Here is a 17,858-nt window from a genome sequence, read left to right on the forward strand (position 1 = left end):
GGGACCGTGTCAAAGGCCTTACAGAAGTCCAGATAGACGACATCCATTGCTTTTCCCTTGTCCACTGATGTGGTAACTCCCTCGTAGAAAGCCACTAGGTTGGTCAGGCAGGACTTGCCCTTGGTGAAGCCATGCTGGCTGTCTTGAATCACCTCCCTGTCCTCCATGTGCTCTAGCATAGCTTCTAGGAGGATCTGTTCCATGATCTTCCCAAGCACAGAGGTGAGGCTGACAGATTGATAGTTCCCAGGGTCATCCATTCTACCCTTTTTAAAGATGGGCACAATGTTTCCCTTCTTGCAGTCACCAGGGACTTCACCTGACTGCCATGACTTTTCAAATATCATGGAGAATGGCTTGGCAACTACATCAGCCAGTTCCCTTGGGACTAGCACCAGTAGCAGAAAGATGAAGTAGGACAGTTTTTTGAGGAAAAGAAAAAACATTAGGGAAGTACCTGGCTATCGAAGATTTTTTTTTTTTCTTTTTTTTTTTTTTTTTTTTAAGTGTTCAACGAAACAGAATGTAGTCTGGCTGTGGAAAGTGCTAGGCAATGTGAGCCACAAAGTCTGGGGAGGTCCAGATAAGCATTGGACGGGGAGGTGTTATAACCTGGAGTGTCATGCTAAGATAATCCATTATAAATTACTTCATGAAGGTATGAGCAATAACCTCTCTGAAAGAGCCTGTCAGCAAAGGAAAATGGAGGCACTGGCATGGGAAATAATCAAACTGTTTAGCAGTTTGGAAAAAATATCTATCTTTATTTTAGGTTTATTAATACAGCCAGAAGTTGAATAATCGCTGGTCAAACAGTAGCCATCATGGCTATTTATGCCTTGTAACAGCCTAATAGAAATATTTGTGGCTTCCTAAAACCAGTTTTAATCAATTTTTAGCCTATGCTTTGACCACTGTAGCCTGAACAAGCAATTTATGTGATAGATATTACTTGGTACAGAGCCCATGACTTTTTCAGTAGAGTAGCCTCTTCATTACCGTACTGAAACCTGAGATATGCTGGTATTTGGAGATTACCTAGCATAAGTAAAACATACTCTTTGACCAAGATTTATAATTGTACTTTGGGCAGACGTGCAGACATCTTAAGAATATGACTCAGTGTTTAAAGTATAGGGGCTGTTTTGAAATAAAGTTATTCATCGCTTTACAGAGGTCTCTTCATCAGTTATGCTCCTTATTTGGCGAGACATGGAGAAAAGTGGGTTTTGGGTTTTTTTGGTTTTTTTTTTTTTTTTTTTTTAAATTGTCCCACCTCTGGCTGTCAAGTGCAGTGTAGAACTGAGGTGGCAGTGGTGAAATCTGCAACGGAAAATATCACTCTGTGGTGGTGTGTAGAGTTTTTGGCAGATAAAAGGATCTGAAGAAAATCCATCTGGATTATGCTCATTCATAATAAGAAGGTGATAACAGTTGGTAGGAGGAAATGTTGAGGATTTAGTAAGGACTATAATTCAGCTGTCTCTGAAGTAGGTGAACTCAAACTGTTATTTGATTCATTTCTGAGTTCCCATTTAGAGACCAGAAATCTCTCCCTTCCTTTTCAGGCTCTCAGAGAACTAGCATTGTTGATTTATATGTAGACTGTACCGTGTATTCATATCCTTAGTGTGTTTAGGTTTAATGTTTGTAGTGTGGTACAACACCTGGTTTCTTCCTCTGAAGTTAGTTTTGCAGAATCTTTCATAGAGGGAAGCCCAAGAGCAAAACAGCTTGTTTTCTCTTTTGGGTTGTGTGAAAGGATAATAGAGCATCTTAGTATCACAAACGTCTTTAATCCTAATCCCAAAGGAGCTGAGCATGGGAACTCTGCTAGAGGGTGAGGCTGCATAGATAATGTTAAAAAGCAAAGCTGTGGAGCACCTTGGGTAGCTTGAGTGGGAGGTTAAGTGTTACTTTTTTTTTTCCTTCTTTAAATCCGTGTGTAAAATCATAAGCACAGTTTCCTTCTTCTTCCCTCCTCAAAACCATCGAACAGTCTGGTTGTTTTGATACTGAGAGTTTTCAACTGCTTTTTCAGAACCTCCATTTTGTTTATGAAAGAGTGAATTGTTAATAAAGATGCTTATAAGGCTTCAGCTGACTGGTTTCAGAAGCAATAAAATCCTCTTTCCTTCTCTCTCTCTCCTCTGTCTTTATCCAAGTTGTATCTGAAAAGTTTTTAAGATATTTGGTAGCCATCCTTTCTACGTTTGTGGGAAGTAATATATTCCCATACACAGTAGAAAGTGTTAATCTAAACCTTGGGTGCCTAGCAGATAAGAGTTTTTGTCAGCCTTTAGAACAGGAAGCTTTAAGCCACTGCCACAAATAACACCCTAGGTAAATCTTAAATTGCCGTTTTGGAGATGATGAAACGGAAATGGGGAAATATGAAACCATGGCACTTTCAGGCAGAGCTTCTCTACATGGCTGCTTCTGTTGTAGCTGAATCCTTGGTTCCATGTGACGGGCACAAGATCAATCTGGTTTATGCAACTTGGCTTTTAACAGTTGTGCTTTTCTAAGATAACTGTGAAAGAAATCCTTGGGTTTTGTGGGACAGTATTGCAGTAAGCATATTTCATCAGATAGGGCAATCTGCTTGCACAAACATGATCAAAGAATCAGTCCTGTTTTCTTCATGGGATTTTTTTGGTAAGCAGGGGGTGTGGGGTTTGTGTGTTGTGAGTTGGGTTTGATTTGGGCTTTGTTTTGGGCTTTTGTTGTTGTTTTGTTTGTTTGTTTTTCCCTAAATTGTAAATTCTTGCTGTGTTCTTCTGGCAGCTATGGGAAAAACTTGATTTAGGCAAACTAAAGGAAACCGTTTCAATTCCTCAGGCTTTAAAACACTACTAAATAATAGTATTAATACTGAATATGCATGTTGCAAACCATTTTTTTTTTAAATAAAAATGTTGATTTAAAGCAAGGGCCAAGGTGCTCTGAGGCCATTGTCATCACTCTACTGTGCTTGTTCAGTGAAAAGCTAAACTTTTGATAAGTGTAACCATCTAACACCTCAGATAGTATAATCGCACTGAAAACTGTGCCAGGCTGGTTGTTTACAAAATGTTCTTTTGCCTTGAAAAGTGCCACTTTGGAAGATGTTAATTGTGTGTCTTTGATCCCATAAAAATGAGCAAGTGAAGGTTCGTGTCAAATTCTCCTCCACACCCCCCTTGTACATCGCTGGTACTTGGAACGCTTTCTAAGACTAAGAACAGTTAAGTGTCAGGTTGCTGTATGTAGCACTGCTCAGTGAGGGAGAATATTTTTGGTGTAGCTGTTCAAAGTTTCCGTAGCTTTTCTGCCTTATGTATTAACTACTTCTGCTGTATTGGCTGTTGAGTTCTCTTTTAACAACTTTAGTGTTAACATCTTTAAAGTCGCTCATTAGGATGCAGACTTCAGTAATTACTTGTCATCTAAGACATGATGGCTTGGATGCCTGTCAGATATCTGGCATCCTTTGTGAATATGTAGCAAGGCAGGCTGACAAGTCAGCTTTGGCAATGCTGCAAGCAGGCTTTTTTTTTTTAACGTTACTATGGTGAGAAGGACTTCTGTCGTGGTATTTCCATGTCCCTCCTGAAGAGTCGGGGCTGACACACTGAAGCCTTTTAGGTGGGGAGGAAGACTTAGGTAACTTCATGATCAGTTGATTTGTTTCCATGGCTCTCTTTCCGATGAACTTTCTTACACATATCACAGCCTCGTTAGTTTTAACAGTCTGCAACCATAGTTCACCCCATAGTTCTGTACTTGAAGAGACAAACTAGATAAAACCCCCTAAGATATTGCATATTAGTTTGAATTTCCAAAGCGGTCCTCCTGTCTTAAGAGGACTACAGTAGGCTTTTCTTCAGTTAACATCGTACGTACCATGTTCTGTATGGTCATGCCTTAAAAAACAAACTAGTTGTCCCCACAGAACATCAGTGTGTACTGGATGTAATAGGATGCAGGCTGCACTGGTTCTAATAGCCAAGCTTACGGCTTTCTCAGGGTAATGCTTTGCTTTGACTCGTAATTATTGTGCCATATCCATTGTATTCTTTTTCCACACTGTATATAATACCAAGCAGTTTTTCCTATTTTGCTGTCCATTTGCCTCCCACAAAGGCAGTAGTGTGGAGGTGGGGAGAATTATGTGTTTTCAAGTCTCGCTGTTGCAGCACAGTGTAATGACTGTGCAGAAGACCACACGTGAATATTTTCCACTGCAGTGGTAAGCTGTATTAGTAATGCTGAAGGGGGCTGTTAGTGGTCCCCTGGGCTGCATTTTGATTAACCACTTGACTACTACTTGAATTCTCCTAACACTGTATTGATTTCAGTAGTGTTAATGGAACACAGCAGCACAGCTGGTGTGAGGATGGACTAGCAGTAGAAAACTTAATTTTCTTTAAATAATTCCAGTGCTTTGCTACTGAAGTTTCTAAAATGTTAGTGGAAAGCATTTTGTGCTCTGCATTTAAAATCTTGAAACCTTTAGGTCATTTCATTGAATATGTTGATAGTGCTTTCAGCTCACACTGCAAATTCTCTCTTTTAAAGATATCTTACCAGCTGGAGATTAAAAATGTGAATTAAATTGAGAATGAGTTAATTAGTGGGAGAAGGGAAAGAAGACCTTACACAAACTAAACCAGCCTTAACTACAGTGTTGTGTTTAACCATAGATACCAGATTTCAGAACTGAAATAGAAACAAGAGAAGGGTTCCATGAATTAAAGTAAGAAGAGTACTTTTATTTAATGATCAAAACCAGAAAGAGAACATAGAGATAAAATTGGTGAATAGACTTGATCGAATATGATTACTCTGTCCTTTTAATACTAAGGAGGTTCCTGATTTTATGACATCTGCTGATGGGAAACACTTTGAGTTGAGCTATTATCTGTGCTATATGTCATCAAAAGATAGTCTAATATGCTTTTTTGCACTAGTCTAAAAGGTTTTAGCCTCAAGGTTCCAAAGCATATAAACTTTTGTGTCATGTTAAATTCTTAAGATATTTCCATTCTCTGAAGAATGAAGAGTTGGTCCTTAGCAGACTTGATAGGCTGCTGGTGTCACAGTTTGCAGTTTCAACAGGATTGTGGCTTTTTCATTTGCTTTAACCAATATTGCTATTTTAAAACTTTTATGACAAATAGAATACCTATCAAACAACAATCACTACTGAATAACTAATTATAACTGTTATTCCGTTTACTGTCTTAGTGGATTATTTCTAGACTTCCTAAATGTCTGATGGAGAAAAATTGAAGCAGAATTTTTTTAGCCTGTTACAAAGCACATTATTTGAAGGATGTGCACTACAGGAAAGGGACAAAATATGTACGTAGCACTCACTATTGCTTACTTTTACTGTTTTGCTAAAGACTAACTAGGAAGCAAGCAAAAAATCAGTTCCCTATCACAGATTGTGCTTTTAACCACATAATTCTCTCTTGGGTGTTGTAGACCTTCGCTAAAATAAACAAAACCTGTGGACATGGAGTTTAATTTCAGGGGACGATGAAGACCTGTACCTGTTAACTGGTGTTTAAAGAGAGCAGTGTCAAAGGCATGGGACTTTAGCCAGTATAGTTGCTCATATAGAGCAACAAGGGAGAAGTATCTTTTCCAGTGCAAGGTTAGGTGGCTTAGCTTAAATCTGCCAAGTCATTCATGCTAAGGTGCCAGACTTTGCACTGAAATAACTGATGATTGTTCACAAGTTCAGTTTCACCTGCTGTGCACTAACAATCTCTGATGCAGAGCTGTATATCTTTAAACAGCCACAGACATTTACAAAGTGAACATATGGCTCCTTTCTAAACATGGGGGTGGAGTTTTAGTTAGTTATATATTGAATATCCCAGCACCTCACAAACAGCACTGTGTTTAAAGAGGTTTTCTTAACTCTAGAGTTGCTTGGTGTTTTATCAATATTTGCCATTTTTTCCAGGATAATCTGTAACAACTGTGTGCTCTTAGGATTATAATATGCTCACATTCATATTTTCAGTTTGTCAATGCATTGACTTTTAATGTAACATCATATGAGATAAATGTTTAATAATTATGTCTTTGCATAACAGCAGTCAAGAGGAAATAAGCTGTGCATGACTTCAAAAACACTTAGGTGTCTGTAGAATAGAAATTAATATCATGGCTCACAGAAAGCTTAAGAGCAAAAGTGTGTATATCAATTACTGTTTCTTTGTACTGACTTGACAGCTGTATTTCAAACTTTTTTGGCTCTAAGTTCTAAGTTTTGGCTAGGAAAAGAGATCTCAGAACTTGCATTTTAAATTGCATAAATCCTAATTAAGGATAAAAATCCTTGTGGTTTCTTAAATACTACTTTCCAACAAAAGTAACTTTAATGTCTAGCTTAATGATGTAGTTTTCCCCTTCAGGAAAGAAGTATCTAACATGAATTTGGTAACAGCATAATGCTTCTATCCAGACCTTTTTAACAAGAATCTTCATCACATTGGGTTTTGGTTTTTTTGTCATCTCCAAACGGTGAAGGAACTCTAAACTCTTGAGTTGTATTTTAATACTTGCTTTTCATGCTTTGGAAGATCCAGTTGTGTAGATCAGCACCCCCAGGGTTCCACTTGCTTCATCTCCCCTGTCTTTGTGGTCCATTCAAAAGTGTAAATTGCTGGTACCTGGTTGAGGTTGGTCCCAGCTGTCCATGGGATACACAAGATTTGTTCACCTCTTGATTCCTGTTTAAGAAGAGCCAGTTCCTAGTTAGCATGGATGATTGAAGCCTGTGAAAGAAAAAAGGAGTGAGTGGGTTTGGCAGGATAGCCCCACACTGAGCTAGAGACACTAGGGAATACTGTCCTTGCTTCTTCTGCTGGTCCAGCTGTGCAGCATAGTTTGATGAGGGCAAGCTGGACCATTAATTTGTAGCTATGAATTTGTATTTAAAGAGGCTGGTCGCAGCTTCTTTGACTTTGGACATTTTACAAGGACGTTTCCTATGTTTATAAATATAGTTCAGAACAGCTAGTTTGGTAAGGATGGGAAAAGGAGCCTTTTTGTTGCCCACAGACTACTAGCTGTTACCAACAGGCTCCAGTACACCCTCCATGCCTAGTTAGTAGTGAGCAGCTACAGGAGTTGAAATTTAATTCTTCATACAGGTTCTGATCATTAAGGAAGAAAAAAGTTGGGAGGGATGTTTCTCAGCCTAGAACTCGCACTGACTATGGCCAAGAAGAAAGGGTACTGCTTCAGTGCAACTAGTAGTTGACTGGAACCATCAAAATTATTCACAAGTGAATTCAGACTTTTGCATTTAATTCTCAGGCTTATGCATGGAAACTCGTATGTTCAAGACTTGCCCATTTCTGCAGGCAGTGTGTTGCTTTGGACAACTCTTCTTGATGAAGATGTGTTTCCAGTCTGATGACATCAACTAGCTTCCTGTTTACAGGCATGAAGGAAAGATTGCTTGTCTAGGGAGTACTCAGATGGAACAGAGTTGCTTTTCTCTGTTGCTTCTCCTGTTCTATCACACTCATTTCCTCTTGTATGCGTATATTGCTACATTTTGTTCTGCTCTGGATAATACTTCATGTAAATTGTTTCATGGGACAGTTTATATTTAAGCGTTACAGAATTCCCTTCATTATGCTATTACCTGATTAGTAGCTGTGAATGAAGCAAGTGAAAGTTGGTATAGGTGTTTGGGATAGATCCACGGTAAGGCCAAGTGGGAAGACGGAGTGGGAAGCTGGTGGGCATGTGAAGTGTCTTCAGAATCTGTAATGGTGGAAAAAAGGTGTTAACATTTTTGAGGAAAGTGAACCCTAGGAGCGTTTACTGCTGCTGGCAAGGAGGGGGAAAGATGTCAGGTACTCTTGGAAATACTACTAGAGATATTAATACTTCACCAAGCATTTCAGCATGGGTAGAGGGGATAAAGGTGCACGTTAGGTGTTCTGTGTTCCCTATACATATAGATTATCCTGGAGAGATCAGTATGCTGTTTATATGTAAATCATCCCAGTGGAGGAGCAAAGAGTGGGACTGCTCTGGAAAAGCCATAGTGCAGCTGGCCACAGGGGAGACCAGAAGCCTGAGAAAATCTTTAGCTTGTGCTGACATAAATGTCTGGCTCTTGCTTTTTTACTTCTTGGAATGGGCAGGAACAGGGAGAGCTGGGAGAGTTTGCTTTCTGCTTGGAAAGTATCTGTATGTAGTACTGCCACAGCCGATATGAGCTGTTGAAGTGTATGGTGGGTGCAATATGTGACTGTTGTAAGAAGGCAATTTTTATTCTTGCAAGTAGATCTTGCAAATACAGCGGTCCTGTAAAACCTTTTGAACAGTGAACAGTAGTAAAGATCACTGGCCATCTACAAAAACATGCAAGCATGTTGAAAATGTGTTTACACATAACAAAAGCAAATAGGTATCTAGACTACAGTTGTGTATCTACCAAAAATGAGGCCGTTCTCTGTATCTTGTGGTTATTTTCTCCATTCTTCCTTTCTTTGATAGATTATGAGATACCCATTAAAATGCAATATAAGTGATAAACTTGGCACACTAGATTTTTATGCTGTAAAATAAAGAATTATAGCTTGTGTTTATGTATTACCCTGTACTTAAAGGGACTTCAGCAGAAGAGAGGGTTTGCTTGACTAACCCTCTGAACTGGAAGGCAGTTGTATGGTAGCATAGTTAGCTTGAGATAGAAGACAAAATTCATGGATCCTTCATGTTGGCAAGCTATACCTTCCAATCAACAGAAAGGGCAGAAAAGCAGCTTTTGAGTACTTTTCTACTTTTGACAAATAAGGAACTGAAGGAGCAACATCAAGTCTAAGGAGGAAGACCATCTTGCAGAGGAGACTCGTTTAGCCCAGAGCAAGCAGTGCAAAGGCAGTATGTTATGCTTTCTTACATGGCTTTGTTAGGCTGTGCCAGTGGCACCTCCTGCAGCTGCAGCCCCTGGGGGACTGTCATTCCCACCTCTGCTTTGCTGCTTCTGTAGTGCCAATCAAAAAACTGGTTTTGGTTTCAAGTAGTACTTTTGGGCAAGAACTATTTTTAACTGATACCATATCAGTGATCCAACCAAGAGTCAAGTGAATGGTAGTGCTGGCATGGTGAGGGGTGGGTAGTGGCTGAGGAAGGATACCCCTTAAGAAAGCACTGTTGCAGCGGTAAAGGTATGTGGAAATGCATGTTGAATACCATCAGTAATACCTTCTCTTTAAGGGACAATATAATAATAATTGTCTCTTACCTTTCTGAAAATTGCTAATTACAGTTGGTTGGTTCTATATATAGTAGCTATGGGGGGAAGCAAAAAAAACCTTTGAGCATGACAAGTATAGCTTGTCCAAATGCAACTGAAATTGATAGGAAGACTTGTTTGGTTGAATGGAATTGCCCAGACATTCAGAATTTTCAACCCTAAGGTTGGTAGGATGCTGGAAGTTGAACTTTCCCTGCGGTTGAACTGCATCTCTGATGTTATATCATAGATTTAAGACATCTTTTATGTTTTAGGAAGATCCGAATTTGACGTGCCTTATGAATAGCTCTGTACTTTATGGTTTAGACCGTAAAGCTGTCCTAATGGCATTATATTGGTTACTGAAAATTGCCATCATTTTAACCATGGCTCTTTTCAGTTTAATGTACTGTTTGATCTCAAGCACTGATTTCATTGTAGTTCAAGTGGAATGTCTGATTCCTGAACTGTAGTACAGCAAAAAGTCCCATTGTTATCTAGCTGTAGTGACTGAATTTGGAACATATTTTTAAATTGTTGATATCTGCATGCATGCTCTGTATGTTCTTACTTGGAGCAGAAATCCGTAGATGTCAGTGGTCTAGTCTGCAAGAATCCTATAAGGATAAGAAGATAAGGGAGAACATTTTGAAAGTGCTTATTGATTTGAAATTACAAAGTCATCTTAAAAACTACTTTGCTTCAGTGTTATTGTCATTGCCAGTACAGCTCAGTTTGTCGAATTACTGCTGCAGAGACTGCCAGATAAGTGTCATCTTCCTGGCATGATTCTTCTTTCCCCATCCGCTCCATTTTGCAATGCTTCACTCGCATTTCAAGTTTTATCTTTAAAAGAAACTATTTGCAAAAAAAATTCAGATAAATCAGGAGGTGGTTTTTTGTTTATAATACAATGTTCTAACTTTTATCCACTAATCTTGTCCCTACTGTATTCTAGTGCTGCAGCCTTTTTTTTTTTTCCCCCTGAGATCTCTAATTAGCATATTCTGGGTGAAGTCGTGCACTATATCTGCCATAGCATGAAGTGTTCCTAGATTGATGGCTGGCTGGCTGTAATGATCTTGATTCTTGCCTGTGGGAAAAGCCAGAAATGATGCAGGTATAATTTAGATAACTCTAGGATGAACTACCTAAACTGAAAAACCTTATCCTCTGCTGCCTTTAGCAAGAATCTCTCCACCACCTTAATAATTTTTCTTGCCTTAAAGGCCTGCGTTAGAGGGTTCTTCTAAGTTCTTAGAAGAAAGTCCCATCCTGGAGTTGATGTGGTAATGCCCTTTAAAACTGCTCCTTTTTCCTTGGCTCATGGGCTAGAAGTGTTGCTCTGTATTACACTCTTTAATGTGTTGCAAAAATCTAGAATGAGAAAATATTAAAATAGGTAAAAAAGAAAATATTCTTGGGGGGCCATAGGAAATTCTTCTTATGAGACGTGGTGTAGTGTAGTAAATTTCAATCATATTGCAACATTTATTAATTGGGTCATATATCTGATGCCAAGTTGTGGATCATGGGTATTTGATAAAGTGATAACAGAGCTTGAAAATCTAGTTTTTATGTTTAAGAGCACTATACATCTTACAAATGTTTGACAATCAGAAACAAATTGTTGCAATTCAGTAGTTTTAAGCACATTTTGATTAGGAAGATATTTTGCATTTTATTATTTTCAATATGGATTAGCTTGATTCTTAAGTCTTTGTAGACCAGTTTTTGTAATTCAGCACTTTTACTGCAAGTCAGAGTTGAAATCTATGCAACCATTTTCTTCTGTAGTAAAAAAAAAAAAAGCACACTGAGTTTTAATGTTATAACAAATATTACACAGTAGGACTCTTCAGTCAGTCTGGATTGTGTATTCATGAAAATAGAAGGAAGGATTCATTAGGCTATCTGTCAGAACTGTAAAATGAAATTCAGTTATGGTCTATGTTTCTCTTTAGATCTCATAAATGGAGCCCAAGAACAGTGTGAATTGCCTCCTATGGATGGTTTTCCTCACTGTGAAGGGAAAATAAAGGTAACTGAACTGTTTTTAATCTTATAATATGTGTTCTGTTAAAAAACTGAACATATGTCACAAGAGGTCACTGCTCAAACAGTGGCATAAAACAAGAACAACTGGGTCAAAAAAGAAAAGAGGATATTTAGGAGTGTGTGTCACTACAGCACTGCTCACCTCAAGCCTTTAATGCTACTGCTGCAGAGAAGTAAAGTAGCATCCTGTTAAGACAGGCATAAAATGCCGCATTATATTAAAACACTATATTATTTAATAAAATACCTTATTATTTGAATGCTGTCTTGTTACTCAGCAGCTTTCTTCTCCTTTTTGAAAAGCCCTGTTTTCTTCCCCATTATGAGTCATTTGGCGTTCCCCTACCGCAGGACTGGGATTCTGTCTGTACCTCACTCCAGTCCTTTCTCTGTTTCAGCAAGACATTTATTGACACTTTTTTCCCCTCTTTGCCAACAGCTCTGTCTGGTTCCTTCCTTCCCCTTTTCTGTTAAAAGCATTTTGCCTCTTATGCTCACAAGCTGGGCACTGCACTAAGTGTGCAACCAGAACTTCGGGGTTCACAGCTGATTCTACATAAATCTTATCTTTTACTAATAGTGCAGTTGGAAAAGCCAAATATTGAAAACCATAAGACTTTGGTTGCAAAAGAAAAAAAAAAAACAAACCCCCAAACCCAAAACTTGCAGAGACAGAGGTTTTTGTTTGGGGTTCCCCTCCCCCCCCCCCCCCCCCCCCAAGATACATTTCAAATGCAAGGATACTGTTTTAGTAGTGGGGGACAAAAGTAAAATTGCTGGACACTTAAATATCATCATCAAGTATTATTTTGATAATAATAAATTACAATTTATTTCTGAAAGTGGAAACAAATAAGTACCAAATACGTGTGAGATTATATTGCCTTTTTTCTCTAAATAAAATTCTTAGACAATAGTATTTAAAAAAAACCCTGTGTTAAATCTCTGGTCTATGTTTTGATCCATTTTGATGAACTGGCTGCACAGTGGCTATGTAATACATTATTTGAATATTAAAATATGAATTTAAATGAATAGCTTCTGCAGAAATGGCAGATTCTTGGCAGAATCAGGCAGATTTCAATCTTGGTAGCTGAAATGATCTGTTAAATTCCAGAGCAAGCATAATGCGGGGGGGGAATGCAGTCAACTCCAGCCACACCCGTATGTCTGGATCCTGATTATATTTTCCTTCTGATACTTGCCTCTGCTTGCCTGGCTACCAGCTTGTATAAACGTCTGTTATGTAGTTACTTCCCCAATGTAGCTGAATGCAGAGATGCATTATGCTGCAAAATATTAATGAAATTCCTTTTTTGCTATTTGTGATTTTATCTGGTTGGATATAGTTGCTTGCAGCTTTCCCCTGTTATTCCTGAGTTCAGTATGAGATAGTATAAAGTTATTAGGTAGTACTTAAACCTAACAGACTATGTTTTTGTTCTCTTACAGTGGATGAAAGATATGTGGCGATCGGATCCCTGTTATGCAAGTTATGGTGTAGATGGGTCCACATGCTCCTTTTTTATTTACCTCAGTGAGGTCAGTAATCTTTTAATCTGCAGAAAGGGAACATCATAGTGCCTCCATATTTTTGGTAACTGTTGGCAAACTTTCTCAAAAGAAATCATAACTTCAGAAAAATTCTATAAAGAGGAAAAAGCTATTAAAACAGAATTATTATGAAGTATGTTGCTATTATTCATAAGACCTCCAGGTGTTCTAGCCTGGCGAACTCTAATGTTTATAACTGAAGTGATGTAAACAGCAACTGTCCAGGGAGTCCACACTAGGTATCCTGTTTAACTGAAGTATGAATTCAGTCATAGATCCTTGCCTCTGAACACTTTTTCTGTTGCTTTCTATGTAGTTCCTGAGGTAGTAATAGGGAGGCATTTGGGATGTAAAATTTGGAAAGTGGAACTAGATGGTACATCCTCCTAAGAAGCATGGCCACTTATTGCTTGGATACTGTTCATGAATTGCAGAGCCTCTTAACAGAAAACAAAAAAACCTGAAAGTCACATTTTTGAGTGAAGTTGCAGATATATTGGCACTTGACCTCTTCATTCTTATTAGTAAAATTTTGATAACTTACAGCAACTGATCTTGGAAGTAGTATTGATATATAGTGGCTTACTGCTTGTAAAGAACCGCGAGAGCCAATGTAGCTACAGAATTGCAAACTAATATTAATTGTGTAGTCTCTGCAGGATTTGGGGGGAGGGGCTGGGTTTTAAAAATATGTATCTGAGATTAAAACAGTAAGTCTTATATAAGTAACTCGATTGTAATGAAAGCAGTTTCTGTGAATTTACTCAGTTGACTGTCATTGAACTTTTTGGGGCATTGCTTTAAGCAGCAGTAATAGTTAAATGCATATCCAAAACACGTATCTGAAGAAATAAAAAAGGCTGTGTTGAATCACAAATTTGACTCATTCCATTGCTATTACCAAGTGTTGATTTATTTATGGGTTATAAAGCTGGGGAAGATACAGGGTGACTATATTATTTATCCTGTTATTTATCATAGAAGCTAGAGATATGCTTTCATAATCATCTGAAGTTGATCAAAGTTTCTACTAAAAGGTTATGTTTTAGCATCAGCGGAGTTACATTTGCGCAGTAGTATTGTCAGCCAGCTGGTGCTTCATGTTTTTAATGCAGATGTATCTTAAAAATGAGGATACATGTCAACAGAATGTTAGAATCTAATATTCTTAAATGACATTTATTATTTTGTATTTCTGTTAAATCACAGTATTTTCTGTGACAGTCTTCTCTGGTCATCAGTTTTGGAAACTCAGTTGATGCTGTTGGTTTTTTCATAATTGATCTTTCAGCTCATCCTCATGCAAAATGCAAGCAGATTTACAGAGGCCAAATGCGTGTTTTTTCAAGGGTCTAGGGATTTGAAATTTTTCTTTAAGCAGCAATATTGAATTTGGGCAACTTCTCATTTCATAATGGAACAACAGTACAATTAGTCTGTGTGTATATTTGGGAACTTCAGACAAAGGTCTTGTACTTTTTCTTAAAGTGTTCTCCCATGACGGAATGTAAAACTAATATTGGGTGAGCATGTTATTAACCTTGAGTTTAAATTTGGCATTCTTAATCCTATGATTAATTCCATGATTAACGCCCGGCAGCAGAGGTTGAAAGCTTAAATGTTTGCGAATGCAAGCATGAAATGAAATTCTAATAACACTACAATGATGTGGATTTATGAGGTGTGTTGGCTGCTAAGGATAACTTGGAAATGCTGTTGCGAGAGTAATTTGTCAAAGTGGACAGTGATGAAGACTTGACAGTTTATAGTATGGTTGCACAGCTGAATGATAAATGTGTCTACAGAGCTCTCAAGTCAAAACCGCTGATTTAAAATATTAAAATGCATTAGGGTACTGGAAGGGTATTACTGTTAAGATTTTTCTTTTTTATTTTAAGGTAACAGTATAGGAATAAGACGGTTGTGTACACATCCCCTGCTTGAAAAGGCAATATATGCATCAAATTATGCGCAACCTCAGTTTGAAATGACAGAATATGCATCAAATTGTGCATATGTCTCCTTTTGCTCTTAAAATCACCTCTACAGTCTAGTGTGACAAGCGCCTGTGCTCTTTCGTACTCTTTTGGGATCTACTTTTTTCTTCTGAAGCAGTTCTGTTAGGGTATTACGTTACGCTCATCTAGCACTCTTTGTAATACAATTTTAAACTTGTAAACAAAGGAGCCTGAAATACTACATTTTGGTGTGTAATATGGGTCAGAACCACAGAGACACAAAGTAACTTGCCACAATTTATGCAAAGGTTTAGAAACAAAGCTGGGAATAAAACCCAGTCTTTGGGTATCTGTCATGTACCCTTGTTATGTTTCAAAATTAGAAACGGTGCAGTAAAAATCCAGGCTGCCCCAAGTCTTCTCTTCTGAAGAGCCTGCACAAGTGCAACTATTGGCAGTTCTGCCTGCTCTGGTTTGCTTTGGATGGCACTCCTGCAGGAACATGAGAACAGCTAGCTAAACAGCTCTTCTCCTCTTCTTGTGTCTTGGCTGCTTGAGCAGAATGGGAGGCAAGTGTGGCAGCAGAAGGAAGGCAAGAAGCAATCCAGCACATTCAAGCTTATGTTTTTTATTTAAAGCTGTCCCTTGTACAGACTTGCAGATAAAACTGCAAGAATTTTTGCACTTCTATCTTGCTGTTTTGCTGCAGGCACTGGCTCACTCTTGGTGGGTGATAGGCAACTGTGCGGTCCTCGTAACACTAATTGTGCTGGAGCCTTTGAAGACTGGAGGAGCCACAAATGGCCTGAATAGCAAAATCAGACTTACATTTTCTTGAATAACAGAGCAAGACAGGGATTAGAAGTAGCAAAAATTGAAAAGCAAGTTAAGCTAACTCTAAGGTTTCTGGATAGTTGGGACTTGTTTCCTCTTAACTGTGATACAAACTTGAGAAGAGTTACTTCCTTTTAAACTTAGCATTTAGTTATGAAAAAGCCAGTTGTTTAAGACTGTAATGTCACTGGCACAGTTATAATTTTCACGGATGGCATTGCCTCTGGGGAGAAATGTGAAAAAATTAATTTCTAGACAGTACAAAAATATATTTCACTGCAAAATGTCAGTTTGCAGCTGAAGAATGAGGCTTTTAAAAATATTTTCTAGAAAATGAATTTTTTCACACAGTTTCCCAGCTTAACAAACAAAAAAAGTGGAGGGGTCTTTTATCGCTCCTTTTCTTTATCTAGATACGTGCTTTCTCTGAGAGGACTGCCTGCCACACAGGAGTGGGACTGCTGCTGTGCCTGCTGGTCAGCCAGTAGTTGTGATGCAAGTTACCACCACCCAGGGGTCATTACATTGACATTTACCTGCTGGAGCTGGGTAGATCTCATTAAAATCCCAGGCTTTGGATCTCCAGCTCACCTTTCAGGTGCAAACGTAATGTTTGGTACCACACATTGGTACCCATTCCACTGTTGGAAGTGGATCCAACACTTCAAAAGACTAAAACTGTTTCAAAGACCCGTCTTTGAGACTCTTGCCTGTTTGCTAGTATACCACTGGAGAGAATTCTTGTTTTCAGTTCTTCAGACTTGATGGAAACAGAATGCATGGTTTGGTTGCAGTAGTATTTTTCTTTACACTGTTACTTTTGCTTTGAGAGATGGAGCAGAAAAATACAAACTGAAGGTGATTTTGAATGTGGGTTTGTTTCCGGAATGCAAGCTGTACTCTGAGGCACAATTTAGTGAAAACACCTGGGAATCTCAATTATACAGGTTCCCCAAATCCACGTGGTTTTGCTGATTTACTGCAGTTTGTTAGCATCTGTGTGGAAGTCCCCCTTTCCACAACTTCCGTTGCATGTGTAATCTAATTTCTGACATTGAGGTGAGTTAATTATTCACATTTCTTCATTGTAGTTTAACATCAAACCAGCTTCTTTGAATTCTACACAATTACTCAGAAAATTGAGTATTGTCAGAAATGTAAAGCAGCAAAAGCTTGAACTTCTTTAGTCATCTTACATGTGTCCCTAAGAAATTAAAATGCTAATGATAGTCAGTACTTTGTCCTCAAATCATCCATTAGCATATTGGCCTGGATTTGGGCGATTGGGGGTCAGTTATCTTTTCTACCTCAGCCATTTTAAACCAGGATTAGTATTTTTCTGTCTTGTTGGAAAAGACGTAGATGCTAATGTAAGAGAGGAATCAAATCTAGTGCACATTACTGAAGTTAGATAAGAGACCATTTGTTGATTCATGGTTGCATATAAAATTTTGTGTTGCAGTGTCACTGGGACTGTGGGTACCTAACACCCAATGTTTGGGATTGCCTTTGGAAACAACCAAATCCAAAGTTACCTGTACACTCCTCCATTTTGCTAAACAGGCAGGCAGTCATCTTGAACACCACAGATTTTGTAGCACCTTCAAAATGACTACCTATCACTGAGGAAATGCTAAACAAAAGCTAGGTATTACAGCTTGTGGAGGAGTTGAGAAAGTCACCTTCCCAATGAGAGCAGTTCTTTCACAACAAATTCTCAAATGGATTTTCTAAGTGAACATTATGAGTTCTCTGCCTGCTTTCATACTGCCTAATAAATTTAAAGATGCACCTTCTTTCACCAGATATTGCAGCACTGTTTTTATTTTTTTTATTTCCCACTCTGGGACTGACATAAGATACTTAATAACAGTACTTCACTGTGGATAGAATTACACTGAGCAATAACGCTGTTCACCTGATGTGCAAAGAAAGTTGCTTTAGTTTCCCTGTAGGTGGACTGCACCTGCCCTTCGGAAGAGTCCAAAATGAAGATTATCCTGGGTGTTTAGAGAGTACCCTTGAGCTGCTGCTTTATTAAACTCCCATTATGACTCTTGAAAAGCATACAGACTTCCTGAAATTTTGGCTGCTGGCAGAGTATACTTTCATTCAGTTTGGAAGAGGCTCAGACTGCCTCAGTGCTACAGATGTTTGCCAGGTTCTTATAACTGTGTGTGAAGTCGTTGCTCTGC

The 17,858-nt window shown here is 38.4% G+C and overlaps 1 protein-coding gene across 4 annotated transcripts in view; it reads left to right on the forward strand.

Moving 5' to 3' along the window:
* Window positions 1–17,858, forward strand: part of MGAT5 (alpha-1,6-mannosylglycoprotein 6-beta-N-acetylglucosaminyltransferase) — a 137,337-nt gene that overhangs the window by 60,797 nt on the left and 58,682 nt on the right. For all 4 annotated transcript variants that reach the window (XM_075512574.1, XM_075512575.1, XM_075512576.1 and 1 more), the window contains exons 4-5: window positions 11,224–11,300; window positions 12,770–12,859. In XM_075512574.1, the coding sequence (XP_075368689.1) occupies window positions 11,224–11,300; window positions 12,770–12,859 (167 nt within the window). The remainder of the gene's footprint in view (window positions 1–11,223; window positions 11,301–12,769; window positions 12,860–17,858) is intronic.

The sequence above is a fragment of the Mycteria americana genome, chromosome 9, assembly GCF_035582795.1.
Source record: "Mycteria americana isolate JAX WOST 10 ecotype Jacksonville Zoo and Gardens chromosome 9, USCA_MyAme_1.0, whole genome shotgun sequence".
In the NCBI taxonomy this organism is placed as follows: Eukaryota; Metazoa; Chordata; class Aves; order Ciconiiformes; family Ciconiidae; genus Mycteria; species Mycteria americana.